Source organism: Entamoeba invadens (assembly GCF_000330505.1).
Source record: "Entamoeba invadens IP1 unplaced genomic scaffold scaff_1105074725681, whole genome shotgun sequence".
In the NCBI taxonomy this organism is placed as follows: domain Eukaryota; phylum Evosea; order Mastigamoebida; family Endamoebidae; genus Entamoeba; species Entamoeba invadens.
Genome location: NW_004191816.1, coordinates 51,919 through 67,418, shown reverse-complemented (window position 1 = coordinate 67,418; position 15,500 = coordinate 51,919). Strand labels below are relative to the sequence as shown.

The 15,500-nt window shown below is 31.8% G+C and overlaps 3 protein-coding genes across 3 annotated transcripts; 1 reads left to right on the top strand and 2 right to left on the bottom strand.

Moving 5' to 3' along the window:
• Positions 1-1,831: 1,831 nt before the first annotated feature.
• Positions 1,832-6,925, top strand: EIN_265130 (protein serine/threonine kinase, putative; the record flags this gene model as incomplete). Its single annotated transcript, XM_004185004.1, has 1 exon — positions 1,832-6,925. The coding sequence occupies one exon, from the start codon at positions 1,832-1,834 to the stop codon at positions 6,923-6,925; it is 5,094 nt and encodes a 1,697-aa protein (XP_004185052.1).
• Positions 6,926-7,184: 259 nt separating this feature from the next.
• Positions 7,185-8,864, bottom strand: EIN_265120 (hypothetical protein; the record flags this gene model as incomplete). The annotated part of the gene is made up of 1 exon (XM_004185003.1): positions 7,185-8,864. One exon carries the CDS (start codon positions 8,862-8,864, stop codon positions 7,185-7,187), a length of 1,680 nt encoding a protein of 559 aa, XP_004185051.1.
• Positions 8,865-9,982: 1,118 nt separating this feature from the next.
• EIN_265110 (protein serine/threonine kinase, putative) lies at positions 9,983-15,145 on the bottom strand (the record flags this gene model as incomplete). The annotated part of the gene is made up of 1 exon (XM_004185002.1): positions 9,983-15,145. The coding sequence occupies one exon, from the start codon at positions 15,143-15,145 to the stop codon at positions 9,983-9,985; it is 5,163 nt and encodes a 1,720-aa protein (XP_004185050.1).
• Between the last annotated feature and the right edge of the window lie 355 nt (positions 15,146-15,500).

Sequence of the window (15,500 nt, the reverse complement as noted above, 5' to 3'; positions counted from 1 at the left end):
CTCATTTTTTTCTAAAATGTTCACCAAATTAATTTTTGTTGGTTTTTTGACTAATATTTACTCGTTAAAAAATGACTCATTCCAATTGAAACTTTATTGTTTTCATTAACTTCCATTTTTAAATCACCATTACCACCAACTATATCAAATAATATTTGTGTATTTGAATTATAATAAGATTTGAAACCAACAACTTCTTTTTGTTTGTTGAAAGATTCGATCGTTTGTTTTTGTACATTGTTTCTTTTTTGGCCTTACCATTTTCTTTGTTTTGTTTCAATGTTAATAGAGGTTGAGTTGCGCCCAAGTGTTGATTTCTTTGATCTTTCGTTGTCAATCATTATGTGTTTAATGTATTTTTGAACTTCCTAAAGTCCCGTTTTTTATTTTTTATTTTTCCTAAAAAATAAAAAACAAAAAAACGAAAGTTCTGACTTTATTTTTAAAAAAATACCAATCCCGTTCAATTATTTTCGTACAACATCGGGAATTTATCTGAATATTAGCCAGCCTTTTCAAAAAAACACGATCCCGTTATTTGATTTGACCACAACTCGATACTTCGCAACACAAACTCGACGTTGTAGGTCAATTTACACAACAATGAACATATTCGTAAGTTGTGATGTTGTTGTTAATGTTAATTTGCAACATTATATCACTTTCGTTAATTTTTCATTTTTAATTAAAAACAAATATGTGGTTTTCTTCTTTGGTTAGAAAATAATGAAATAAGGAATTCTTAAGAAATAAATTAACGCAAATATTTAATAATTTTGTGTTTTTATATTCTAGGTATTGTTGTGACAACACGATCGGTATATCAATAATTACGCGATAATTTCGCGCTTGTTAAATATTATATTTTATTATAAATAAAGGCTTGACATCATAAATAATTGTAAATTATTTTATCAATTTTTTATAATAAAATGCACTTTTGGGATTAATCATGTGTTTTTCAGAAACAAAAAAACCGTTATTTCAATATAATATGGCAATTTATTATGTTTAAAAATTATTCAATTGAATAAATATTTTTAAAAGATTGTTTTTCTCTTTTTTATTTCAAATAAATGATCAAAATTTATTACAAAAAACGATTCCCAAAAATAATAAACAAAAAAATGCAAAAATTCGGGACACCTCAGTACAGACTTTTAAAAAACGGTTTACAATTCAAAAATATAATATCAAGTTAACATTATTACGATTAAAGAAGTTCAAAAATCTAACAACTTTATTAAGCGAATGACTTTATATTAATTTTCTTTTTACAAAAATTCAACAATTCTCGATCCATTTTTTTAATTTGAAAAATACACTCAAAATACATACACTATATTTAGTATGGTTATTAATTTTTATAGTGATTTACAGCAATTTTATTTTTTGAATTACGTTTTTATAACGTAAATTACAGATAGAGTATTTAATGGGTGCCAGAAACTTAATGGGTGCCAAGTAAGTAGAGAATTGATTGATGTAAAATTACAGGTTTTAATTTTTTGTTTTTTATTTGTTTTTTTTCTTGAAATTATTTAATATGAAAATGGGTGCCAAACTCATTTTTCTGGCCCCCAAAAAGTATTTTGCACCCCATAAATACTCGATCTGTAATCGGTTAGCTCAAATTGAAATACAACAATAATTGGTTTCATTTGTTGTTCAATTAAGACGTAAAAAAACTAATCAAATATTAAAGGAATTATTATATAAAAAAAATATCTTTTATTATACATGTACAAACAACCACCTTATTTTTTATCAGAAATAAACCGCCATTAAATTACAAAATGATGATGTGATAAAAAACTTGAAATTCGAAATAATGATGGTGTTACTTTTGTTGTTTAACATAATTAGTTTGGTCAATTCATCGATATTGAAATGGTGTAAAGTTAAAGCCATTATAACTTGTGTCAATCAGAACAATAAATGCCCTTTTAATTATGAGTGGAGTGTCACTGATAACATAGTGAGTTTTCAACAAAACTTAAAAACAGAAACAATAACATTTGAGTGCAAAATACCGTCACAACTGTTGGTAATCGATTTTGCTGGTCAAACTCATAATTTGCTTTTTACAAATTTTAACAACAAATATGTTTTTCACCAACAAAAAACGATTCAAAATACAACACTCAAAAACGTTCTTGATGGAAATATATGTGGAAATTACCCAAATTGTGCTTCTTGTTCAACCACAGGTGATATCATTCATTGTGATACATGTCTTCCTGGATATTTTAAATTCGATTCATATTCATGTTCCGCTTGTTTTGTAGGTTGTTCAAAATGTAATGGGTTTGGTTATATCAATTGTCAGTCTTGTATATCACCAGGATATATCAAGATTAATTCATTCTGCACCAAATGCTTTTGGGGGTGTGCAACATGTTATTCACAACAACCTTATTATTGTTTAAGTTGTTTTACTGGTTATGTTCTAATGTCGAATTTTTGTCGTAAATGTCCAAAGGGTTGTACTACTTGCAATGACACGTTAACTTGCAATTCTTGTGACACCAATTATTATTATTATGATAATTTGTGTTATAGATGTCCTGATAGATGTAAAACATGTATTGGCGATAAAAACGGAAATGGAAATTGTTTATCTTGTTTAGATGGTTACTTTCAAAGTGGAAATTTTTGTTATCCGTGTTACGACAATTGTGTGTCGTGTACAAGTATATTAGTTGCAAGTTGCACTTCATGTAAAAGTGGTTATTATTTACAAAACGGAACCTGTCATATATGTGCAGAAAATTGTTTAAAATGTACAAATTTTGAAAATGGAAGTTGTTTATTATGTAAAGAAGGTTATTTCAAAGAGAATGGTAATTGTGTCTCATGTTATTCTGGATGTGCAACTTGCAATGGAACTTTGAACGGAAATTGTTTTTCGTGTTTAACCGGGTTTCGACAGAACGGTTATTATTGTGAAGATTGTGCGAATGGTTGTCAATCATGCTATGATTCAAATGTAGGACAGTGTTATTCTTGTTTATCGGGTTATACTTTTAATGACTATTATTGTTATAAATGCTCAAATAATTGTGAATCTTGTCTGAAAGATTTGACAACATGTATAACTTGTTTTGATGGATATTACCTTTACAAAAATTATTGTCGTGCATGTCCTTCAACTTGTCTTACATGCAGTGGAACACCACAAGATTTAAACTGCTCCTCGTGTATTGAGGGGTATCATTTTTCAAATGGAAAATGTGTTCAATGTAATGAAGGTTGTACTTCTTGTATATCAGATAATATAACAATATGTTTTTCTTGTGAACCATTTGGATATTATTTCGATAATAATAATTGTAGAAAGTGTTCTACAAATTGCCGTTCTTGTGAGTATTTATCAACAACTTGTACATCTTGTGAAGATGGTAATTTTTATTTTTTTAACAATAAATGCCTTCAATGTATAAATTGTGCAAAAGGATTTTGTCATCAAGATGGGTGTACTCAATGTAGTAATTCTAATTATTACATATCTGGATATAATTGTTTCCCATGTGATGATAACTGTAAAACATGTGGTACAAACAAAACAAATTGTTTGAGTTGTGAAAATGGCAAATATTTGGACAAAGGAACATGTAAAATTTGCGACATAAACTGTCTTGATAACACGTGTGATGTTGTTATGGGATGCACTGCTTGTGCTGAAAATTTTGAAGTAAAAAATAAAGTGTGTGTATGTAAAAGTGGGTTTTATTTGAGTGGAAATGACACGTGTTCAAGATGCTTTACAAGTCAACTTAATGGTAATTGCAAAATATGCAAAAATTCAGACGAAATACTTTTTAATCCAAAATGTGAAACATGCTATGAACCATATGTTCTATCAGAAAATAAAACGTGTACTTTATGTCAAGATGGATATTATTATAATAAAGGAGTTTGTATTTTTAATGACGGGAAATGTAATAAAAGAATAAACAAATTAAAGTGTATACAATGTAAAAAAGATTTCTATTTAAAAAATTTGGAATGTATTTCAAATAGTGACGATGTTCACTGTTTAAATAAAGGCAAATTAGGATGTGAAGATTGTTCAAATGGTATTTCAATTAAGCAAAATTGTGGAAATCGACAAGAAAAATGTAAATATTATATTCAAAATGGGATTTATAACATTTCCAATTGTTTAAGTTGTGAAGATAATTATACGCTTACAACTGAAAACAACTGTTTGTCTTTAATAATTGACAATTCAAATATATATTTACGAAATAACATAATTTATATTTGCGATGTATATGATTATCTTAGCAATGAAAACATATGTAAGCAATGTTTAGAAAACTCTGAATATATGATAAATAAATGTTGTTTGGTAAATGAAAAAGGGGTATCAGTTCTAAAAGCAATTCAGTGCGAAAAAAGCAGACTTTATGATCAAAAAGAAACGACTTGTTTTGTTGATGAAAAGTGTGTAACTACAATGACTAATGATTGTGTCAAATGTGATAAAACATCACATTATTACATTCAAGAAAACCGTTGCGTTTTAAAAGAAATTGATAATTGCGTAAAATATTTACAAAATGTTTGTTTGCAGTGCAAAGAGAATTATTTAGTTACAGATGGAATTTGCAAAGAAATTGAATATTTTTATTGCGAAAAATCAAATGGGATTTTATGTACAATTTGCTATCCAAATTTTTATCGAGATTTGACAACACAAGGAAACATGTTCACTTACTGTACTTCAGAAAAAAACGAACAAATAAAATACGTAGCTTCTATTCAAAATGGCCCGGAAATCGTTTTAGAATGCAAAGAAATATGCACACTGTTTAACAACACTTGTTCTTTTTTTCAAAACAAAATGACAAATTTAAAATTATCAAATGAAGACAACACGTGTGAAGTGTCATCATCAAAGGGGTGTCTGAAGTGTTTTGATGGGTATTATTTGACTATTAAAAACGAGTGTGTTTCTTGTGAAACTACCCAATTCAACTGTTTGACCTGTAAAAATGAAACTTACTGTCTTTCTTGCAACAAAGATACCACTTTTTTGAACTCAAACAACAAGTGTGAATTATCAAGCGAGCTTTCTAAAAGATGTCAAGTAATGATGCCATCAAACACTGGCTGTGTCAGTTGTAAAGATAAATATTTCAAAGAAGGACAGGATTGTGTTGCATGTGATATTTCTTGTGAGACTTGCCAAGAAGTAACAAAATGTTTGTCCTGTGCAGACAATTACTTTCAAATACCAGGAGAGTCACCTTTGTGTTTAAGTTATGATGATTTGACAAATTGTGTGAAGAAAAGTAAAAGTGGATGTTTGTTATGTGCTGGTGGGTATTATTTGGGTACAACAGTTCCTCGTTGTATAAAATGTTCTTCAAATTGTGCACTGTGTATATCCGAAGAATATTGTTCACTTTGTGAGTCAAATTTCATATTAATCAATGAAGTCTGCAACCCACTCTCTGTCGTACAATATTGTGTTTCTGAGAAAAACAGTTTGTGTGATAAATGTGAAGGTAATAGAAAACCATCAGATGATGGTCTTACTTGTGTTGATCAACCAAATTACATATTGATTATCTCCGTCACAGTTGTATCAATTTTTATTGTAATTGTTATACCACTTACAAGCACATTAATTGTATATTTAATCAAATTAAATCACAAGAAAAACAAAGAAAAGAAAAAAGTGTGTGTATTTAATATGAAAAAATCAAACATTAAATTTACCAAAATATCGAAAAAATTGGTTGTCAATTTACCAGAACTGATATTTGAAAATGATTTAAATGACTGTGGAGAAATGACTGATATACTGGTGTCGGAGGAGACGCGTGCACTTTTGTGTATTGGCAATACTTCAAAAAATAATTTAAAGATTCAATTAAGTGTGATTGCAAATTGTGAATTGTATAATATCAGAACAGTTCCTCCACTCGTCACATTAAAGAAAAATGAAGCGTGTGAATTTGAAATATTCTTGAACCCCACGTGTACTTGTGAAATTCACGATGAAATATTGTGCATTTCGCTTGATATAAAAAAAGGGGAGCAAACAACTAACAAAATAAAAATCAAAGCAAAAACAATTTTGACAACAAAATTGAATAACTCGGATTTATTAGAAAGCGACAAACTTGGGGAGGGAAGTTTTGGAATTGTTTATAAAGGCACTTTTAGAGGGAGTGTCGTTGCAATCAAACGACTCAAAAATGGGTGTACTGATGAAAGTTCAACAAAAGAATTTGCCAATGAGGTGGCAATGCTTGACAAATTTAGAAGTGAGTATATTGTCTATTTTTATGGCGCCGTTTTCACTCCAAAAAAAATCTGTTTGGTCACAGAATTTGCGAAATTTGGGAGTTTAAATGACTTAATCAAAAAGACCAAAAATGACCCAAACTTAAAACCAAATAAAAAGGTTCTGCATAAATTTATATTAGATATGGCAAATGGCATTTTTTATTTGCACAACAACGGCATTTTACACAGAGATATTAAGCCGGCAAATTTACTGATTTTTAGTTACGATACAGATGAACCAATTCTGGCGAAATTGACTGATTTTGGATCATCTAGAAATTTGAATCAATTAATGACAAATATGACATTTACTAAAGGTGTTGGAACACCAACTTACATGGCGCCTGAAATTTTCAAAAAAGAAAAATATAAAATGCCTTCTGATATATACTCGTTTGCTATAACTATGTATGAAACATTCGAATGGAGGGAAGCTTATTCAAAAGACAAATTTAAATTTGCGTGGTGTATCGCAGACTTTGTGTCAAATGGAAATAGATTTGAAAAAGATGATAATATATCAACTGAAGAATTTGATATCATTCGAAAGGCGTGGTGTGCTGAACCCGATGAAAGAATGAAAATAAACGAAATTATCAGTGCTCTTAAATCACTTGTTTAAATATTTTAAAATTGTTGGTTGTGTGATTTATATTTAACAAAAAAATTAACTTTTGAAAAAAAGAAATATTTTTAGTAATTTTTTTGTTGTTTGTTTGTATAAATACAATCTCTTTAATGATTTAATTTTTACTAACTTGTAGCTTAAAACTATTTCAATTTATCATGACAATGAAGTTACTTTATTAATAATTTTTTAATTTATTGAATGAAAAATCAACTTTTTTAAAAATTGATGTGTGTAAAAAAGAAATAAATTATTATTTTTCAATTTTGAGATTTATGATGTTTTTCTTTGTTCCGTTTATTTTGTTAATTTTTTCAGCTTTGACATTTTCAAAAACTGAATTTTTATAAGTAAATGTTTTTGCACTTTTTATAATCAAATTTTCGATTTTACAACTTACTACAGTAATTGTTCCAACCACCCCCAATTCTACAGTTTTAATATTTCCGGCCGTTATATTAATTTTTTTTAAGTTTCCAAATTTTAGATTTTTAGAAAATGAATTTTGTGTTGGATTCATAACCAATTGAATTTGGTCAATTTTTTCATTTGAAAGGTCAAACCCATTTGTAAAATTTTCAACTCTAAAACTGTTGATTGTTTCTGTATTTGTGTACCAACATCTTGTACACACAATTTTATCGACTATTTTACCATCTTTTTCAATTAAAATATCGCATGTAATGAACCCATTTGCAATCGAAAAATTGATATATTTTGAAAAATTTGCAACGAACTTTCCTTCATATATCACACCATTGTGTTTAAATAGAATCCTTCCAATTGAGTTGTCGCACTTAAAACTTGTCAATTTTTCGTCTGAAAATTCGAGACTTTCTCCAACGAAATTTCTTAACGTGATACTTTCCGCTCGACAGTTTTTCATGTTAATTTTGCCAGTACAATCAATAATTGAAATTTTCTTGAGTAGTCGTGGTAACACCAAGTCTTTTGCGTCAACATTTAAAATATTGACCGCCTCAATGAAATCGAAATTGATTTGATTTTGGAAATTAAAAGTTGCTTGGAGTTTTTCTGTTTGATTTGGTTGGATGTACGCGTTTAACGTCACGTCCCACTTTGGTAGAGTTTTTGGGTCCATAATATCCAAAGTCGTTAAAAGTCCTTTTTCCATCTTTTCGTAAATTAAATCTTCCTTTCCACTAACGTCTGAGGTCACGGTTATCGATTTGTTTTTATCATCTTGGTTTATTGTATAATTGTTAAGAATACACGACAGTGCTGGCAGAAACTCGAGAGAATTCGTCTCTTTGGAAAGAAAGTTGGCAAACACTTTGACGTTATTTGGCATCTTTTTGAGTGCATCAACTTCAACGACTTCATAAGTGTAACTTGAAAACAACACAACTAGTGTAAATTCCACTTCTTTTCGTTCAGAGAAGTTAAATTTATTGATTGTTTGAAGAGTTGTAGTAGTAAATATTATATACACTTTTCTTAGTGTTTTAATTTGCAACACTTCAAATAGCGAATTTTCTTCTTTTGCAGTCATTGTGTAGTCGATAAATAAAAATTGAAGTTGTTCAAAATTGTCTTTATTCTTCGCAACGGAGTCTATTTCATTCCACAAAATGCGCATCTTCCGCACTTTGGGAGGAAACCATTTTGTTTTTAAAGTCTGTGAAAATTTGGATGAAATTTGTTTGGCATTTACTTCGATGAGAGGAATATCATTACTCGACATCTTTCTCAGACGTGTCGACACAGCACGGAAATATAAGGTTTCCAATTTAGGAAAAAAGAAAAGGATGTCATCAATAGAGGAATGAAGAGACAGATTGTATGTATTAGTGTACATGGTTTGAATAACAGAAAAACACGATTTGTTTATTAAAATAAAGTTGGTGATATCTTTCAAAGTTTCAAGGTACAACACAACGTTTTTAAGAAAAATGTTCTCAAGGTGGGTCATTGATTAATTGCAATTTTAGTTTTTATTAAAAAATATTGAATATTTCAAAAACAACATTTCAATTAGAATATGTTGTGTTTTTTTTAAAAAAATGGGTGATGTTTAATAGTTGAGTATTTACTCTAAAAATAAAAATATTTGAAATGTGGTAAAACAAGCAGTCAGAAGTGGAATAACTTGATTGTGCCACGTCGTTTTGCACACAATATTCTGTTTTTTTACCAATATTATCCAGAAAATAAACAAAATAATTAGTAATAAACACTAAAGATAGAGGGACCTAAATCATAAACCTGGCATTAAACTAATGTCTGTTTTTTGTATAAAGTTTTACTTGTCAAAGTAAAAACCACAAATAATTACGGTTTGATTAAATATGTTGGTTTAATTTCAAAAACCAAAAAATTAACTAATAATATAAAATAAAATAAAAAAAATTATAAAAATTAAACTGTTAATTAAAATTTTATTAGTTGTCTTTTTTTTAATACCAGTCGAGTCAAATTTGTTTATTATATTGTTTTGTTTTCCGTTGTTAAATACGTTCTATGATCATCGATCATTTGTTGGATGTCTAACATTCCAATATTTTATTTATTTTTAACTTTTTTTTAAAAAAACACATAATGCTGAACGAAAAGCAATTCACAAAATTAACCAAATGAACAAATATGACTACATTGGCTTTTTTTAAAATACAAATAATTGGGTTGATTAAATGGTTGTGTTGCTGTTAAACATAATTTAACAAAAAAAATATAATAATTTAGTTTGTATTTTTTCATATTATTTTAGATCACACAATATAACAATAATTCTACTGTCTAAGTTGTCAATATGAAATTATTTATTTATTATGTAGAAAATTCGTGTTATTGTTACAGCAGTGTTTTGATTTCTATTAATTGTTTATAACAATAAATTGATTATGTGTTTTTATGGTTGTTTTTTCTAAATATTGCAATTCTTTAACGACAAAAGTTTTTACAAAAAAAACATAGCTACGATGTATCATTTATTTTTTTTTAAATTATTGAAAAAAATTATTAACACAAAATTGACAAAAACTGATTAAAATATAAAATTTGAACGCAAAAAAAACAAAGTATAAATTATGATCAAAATAAACTTTCAAGTTTATTCACAATTGTTTCAATTTGTAGACGACTTTTAGGGTCCTGGCACCAACACAAACTGATTATATTATATTGTTCTTTTTTAATTGGGTCTTTGCGTTTCAGTCGATTGCCATGAATCACAAATTCGGCGATTTTCCATGGAAATTTGAACGTGTCATTTGGATATGCTTCGCACCACCCAAAAATTTCGTACATAGTAATAGCAAAAGAATAGACATCCGCGGCCTTCTTATATTTATCTTGATTCAACACTTCAGGTGCCATATATGCTGGTGTTCCAATACTTTTTGTGAATGTCATATTTGTCATCAGTAAATTTAAGTTTCTGGCACTCCCAAAATCTGTCAATTTAGCATTCACTTTCTCATTCAAGTCAAGTGAAATAACAAGAATGTTGTCTGGTTTGATGTCTCTGTGTAATATCCCGTTCTCATGTAAATAATTTATCCCTCTTGCTCCATCAATCATCATTTTAACTCGAATTTTCATTGGCGGAATTTGTTCATTTTTTCTGTGTTTGATCAAGTCTTGTAGACTGCCATATTGTGCAAATTCGGTGACCATACAGATCTGATTTGGTATAAACACAGCGCCATAGAAACGGACGATATAATCACACCGAAATTTGTCTAACATACTGACTTCCTTTTCAAATTCTTCAAAAGCTTTTTCATCAAAAGTTGAATTTTTCAATTTTTTAATAGCAACAACATTTTTTCTGTAACTTCCTTTGTAGACTATTCCAAACGAACCTTCCCCAAGTTTCTTGTCTTCTTTTAATTCGTCGTAATCCAATTTAGTCGAGTTTTCTGTTGTGATTTCAATGGCAATTGGAACAGACAAAGTTTCGCCATTTTCGATGTTCATGGTGACTATCATCATCTCGTCGTGTAATTTCAGTGAGCAGTGTGGTGTTACAAACACTTCAAACTCGCACGCCATACCTTTCTTTAGCGTCACCAATTGCGGCTCGGTGCGAATTGAGTATTTGTCACAGCCGCCACGTGTTGTCATTTGGACTTTCAAAATGCCTTTGCCTTTGTTGCCAACACAGAGGAGTTCGCGAGACTCTTTTTCAACGGGAATGACTTCACATGTGTCATCAAATGTCAGCGACTTTTTGTTTGTTAAAATGTTGCCGTCTAACACACTCATTGCAATGTTTGAACGACTCATTTCAAAGACACAGATGTTTTCCATTTTCTTTGTTTCTTTGCGCTTTTGCAAAACAATTATTGTAATTATTATAATACCAACGATAATAAGTACTATAATGAACACAGAGACGATTGGAATACCAAAAACAACCCCATAATTTGTGATGTGAATGCAACTCAACATGTCGTCACTCAACTTGTAGTTGTCATCACATTTTGAACATTTGTTGTTGGCAGACTCAACACAGTTCTCAATGGTTGTGTAATGTGAACAGACACCTGACACAAGTACATTGTCTTTTACACAGTCGGTGCACTCATTGATACCATAACATTGTGTACACGTGTCTTTACATTTCACACACAAACTATTGGCGAGATAGTGTCCACCTTCGCATTGCATACAACCAGTTGTTGTTCTGTTTGCACACGAAGTCAACTCGCTTTGTGGCGAACACAGTTTGGTGACATTCGATGACGTGCGATAGAATGCCTCATTACATACAACACAATTTCCTTCGTTCGTGCACGACTTGCACGACTCATCACAATTAATACACGTTGTGCCATCAGAGGATCGCATATATCCATCTTTGCAGACAACACACCCGCGATATGTTGACATCAACACGTCACATACACCAACAAGTGCGTTGATTTCAGTGCAAACGCCGTTGCTGTTTGCATACGAGTAATCGTCACACTTTGTGCAGAATGTCTGATTCAAACAGTAGACACAGGGGTACTCACACTTCACGCACATGCGGTCTGAGAGGTAATACCCACCGAAACACCTTAGACACCCTTTTGTGGTGCTCACTTCACAATGGCTGTCTGTCTGTGTGTCTTCGTTTTTAGTTGTTTGTTTGGTGGTCTCATTTGGAAGTGTTTGTTGCACACACAAATATCCATTGAAAATGTAATCAGACTCACACTCGACACATTTGGTGTTGAGTGACGAGACAACACCACAATTAGACAAAACGCCAGTCTTCTCTTTACAGCCATCAACGTCTTTGTAATATCCACTTTCACATGTGACACACACTTTGTCAAACAAAGAGCAATGAATTGACTGGGTGTCTGTGCACACACCATCAACGTTGATGGTGTTGTTACACACAATGCAAATATCTCCATTCTGATTGTCACATTTTGCACTGTTTGATAAGCATTTTCCTTGTGAGAGGTGTTGTTTTGCATCACATTTGATACAATCGCCATACGATATTGCTATACACACTGTATTAGTTGTACACACGCCATTTATCAAAACTTTGCCATCCAGACATTTCAAATCAGTAACAATTCCATCTGAAATGACACAATATTCACTCTCACAGAGTACAACAGTGTTATCGTTTGTTGTGTGATATCCACTCACTGCTAAGTAGCAGTACTCGTTGTGTGATGTTTCACAATTTTGTTTTGCTTTGCCACACAACACGTCATCAACACAATACAAACACTCGGCTCCACTTTTTCTGTTGATTTCGTATTTACAATCGGTGATGTTGGTACAATTGCCATTCGAAGTGATCACATCTAAAACGCAGTTGTCGCAGCCGTGTTGCGAGTTTTTCTCACACTTTTCCTTCTTTTCATTACAAACTGCGTTTAACAACATCGTTTTTGTATCACACAAGTAACATGTTGTATCTATTTGGTTGATACACCCATCCATGTTGGTGTGTGATTGGTGATCATTTGTGTTGAAGTATGTCGTTGTGGTGTATCCCAAATTGCACGACTTGGAGTCACTTGAAGTGACGTATGGCGCAAAACATGCAGTGCAAATGTGTTGATTGTTGACATAGTCTGCGATCTGACACTTTGGGATGACATTGTACGAGGAGTCACACGTCGTTTCTGTGACTTTGACCATCCCAACTTCACACTCAACACAACTGGTGCCAGTCGATATCATGTTGCCTGCACACGACAAACACATTTTAGTTGATTTAGAACACGTCAGACAGTCTTTGTGAATATCACCACATGGTTGACAGTCGGCACTTTCATTCAAATAAAATCCATCTTCACATGATACACAAATACCATCTGATGTCTCGTCTGTGCACAAATCGCAATACCCATATGGAGCACATGACACACAACTGTTGTTAACTCTCTTGTTGCCAACTTCGCATGATGTGCATGCACCACTTTTTCTGTCACACTTTTTACATTCAGTCGAACACTGTTGACACTGCATAATGCCGCCTTCTGAGTATGTAAGGTCGCCACACAACGTACACACTCCACTGTCAAAGCCGTATCCAGCAGCACATGTGAGACATTTTCCATTTGTTGCATTGCACCTTGCACATGAAGAGTCGCACAACTTGCAGGTGGTTTGTCCCTCAACGTCTTGGTATTCCATCTCACCACAACTCTGACACACAGACCTCATGTAGTAAGTCCCCTTTTGACATATGGCACACTTCCCAACTGTAAGACCATACCCAGTCACACAATTGACACAATACCCATTAGTGGCATCACACCCATCACAACGACTGTCGCATTGTTGGCATGATGACGAACCTGCAGTTGAGTATGTCATTTCTCCACAACTGTTACATTCAGAAGAGCCTTCACCGGCATATGTACCCGCCTTGCATGTGTCGCATTTATTTGTTGTTTGATTTGCCATTGTTCCTGAAATGCACAGTGAACACACTCCATTCGATAGAACAGCACCACTCACACAGGCTACACATTTGCCACTTGTTCTTTCACATGGTCCTTGACACAGAACATCACACATTATACAATTTGTTGATCCTGGTGTGCTGGCATAAGTCCCATCTCCACAAAAATTACATTGCAAACTCTTTGGTGATGATGAATATGTTCCAAGTAGACAATACTCACATTTGTTTGCAATATTGTATGTGCCAGCACTGCACACAGAACATGTTGTAGTTATTATTTCCATACCAGAATCACACGACGTGCAATACCCATTTGTCTTATCACAACTCAAACACGTTGGACTACAACTTCTGCATATTGTGCTTCCTGCCAACGAGTATTGCATGTCGGGACACGTTACACAAACTCTACCACTTTGGAGTGTTCCAGCTGGGCAAATTTCACATTTACCGTTGTTCAGAGTATAACCATCATAACAAGATAAACAATTACCATTTGTTTGGTCACATGTTTTGCAACTTGTTGAACACTTTGTACACCCACTTGAACCACCAAGCGAATAATACCCAGTTGCACACTTTGAACACAACGAAGTTCCACCACTCGAATAATACGATGCGGGACATATCGAACATTTTTTATTTGACGAATCGTACGAATAGCCAACATTACATGAAGTGCACTCCCCCGTTGTTTTTGAACATGCCGCACAACTCGTGGAAACACATTGTACACACACCGAACTTCCAGATGTGGAATAAAACCCATCTGCACACGTTTTACACTCCGAACTTCCTTGTTCATCTGCATAAGTCCCTGCTTTACATTTTGTACAACTTGATGATTTTAATATAGAATAATATCCAGTATTGCATTTTGTGCATGTAGAAGACCCCGTAGACGTTGAGTATGTACCAGCTGAACATGGAGTACATGCTGAAGATTCTTTATATGAATAATATCCAGCACCACATGAATTACATGAAGAAGCACCACTATTAGAATAATACCCTGCTGAACAACTTGAACATGATACAGACCCAGAAAAAGAATTGTAAGTACCTGGATTACATTTGTTACATCCAGAAGACCCAGAGATTGAATATGTACCAGCTGAACACTTTGCACATGAAGAAGATCCAGTTGCAGAATACGTCCCCGCTGAACACGAAGTGCATGAAGTTGGTGTACCTCCAGAGGAATAAGTACCCGCTTGACAAATTAAACAAGACGTTCCAGAAAGGTACTGCCCACCACTACACGTTGTGGCACAATTTACAGTTGTCGTCAAAAGAAACAACAAAGTGTTTGTTACAAATAGAATCATCGTTTTTAAAATTAAAATTTGAGTTAAACGTATTAATACTTTAAATTTTAATTGTTTTTTATATAACAGATATATTAAATAAATATTAAAACAATTATACTTTATATTATTTATTCATTGTTTCATTTTTCATGATTTATGAAACAAAAGTTATCGTTTGATTGATTAAATGAGTGAATTTTAATGTATTTATAACAAACATGTGTTTTAAGTAAATAATTAATGAAATACATATAAACTATTTAATTATTATAAATATTTTAAATGTATAAAAATAAATATAATTTAACATTCTCATAAAAAACTTCAAACCCAATTTTAATTGTAATGTTTTCATGTTATTCGTCAATCATTG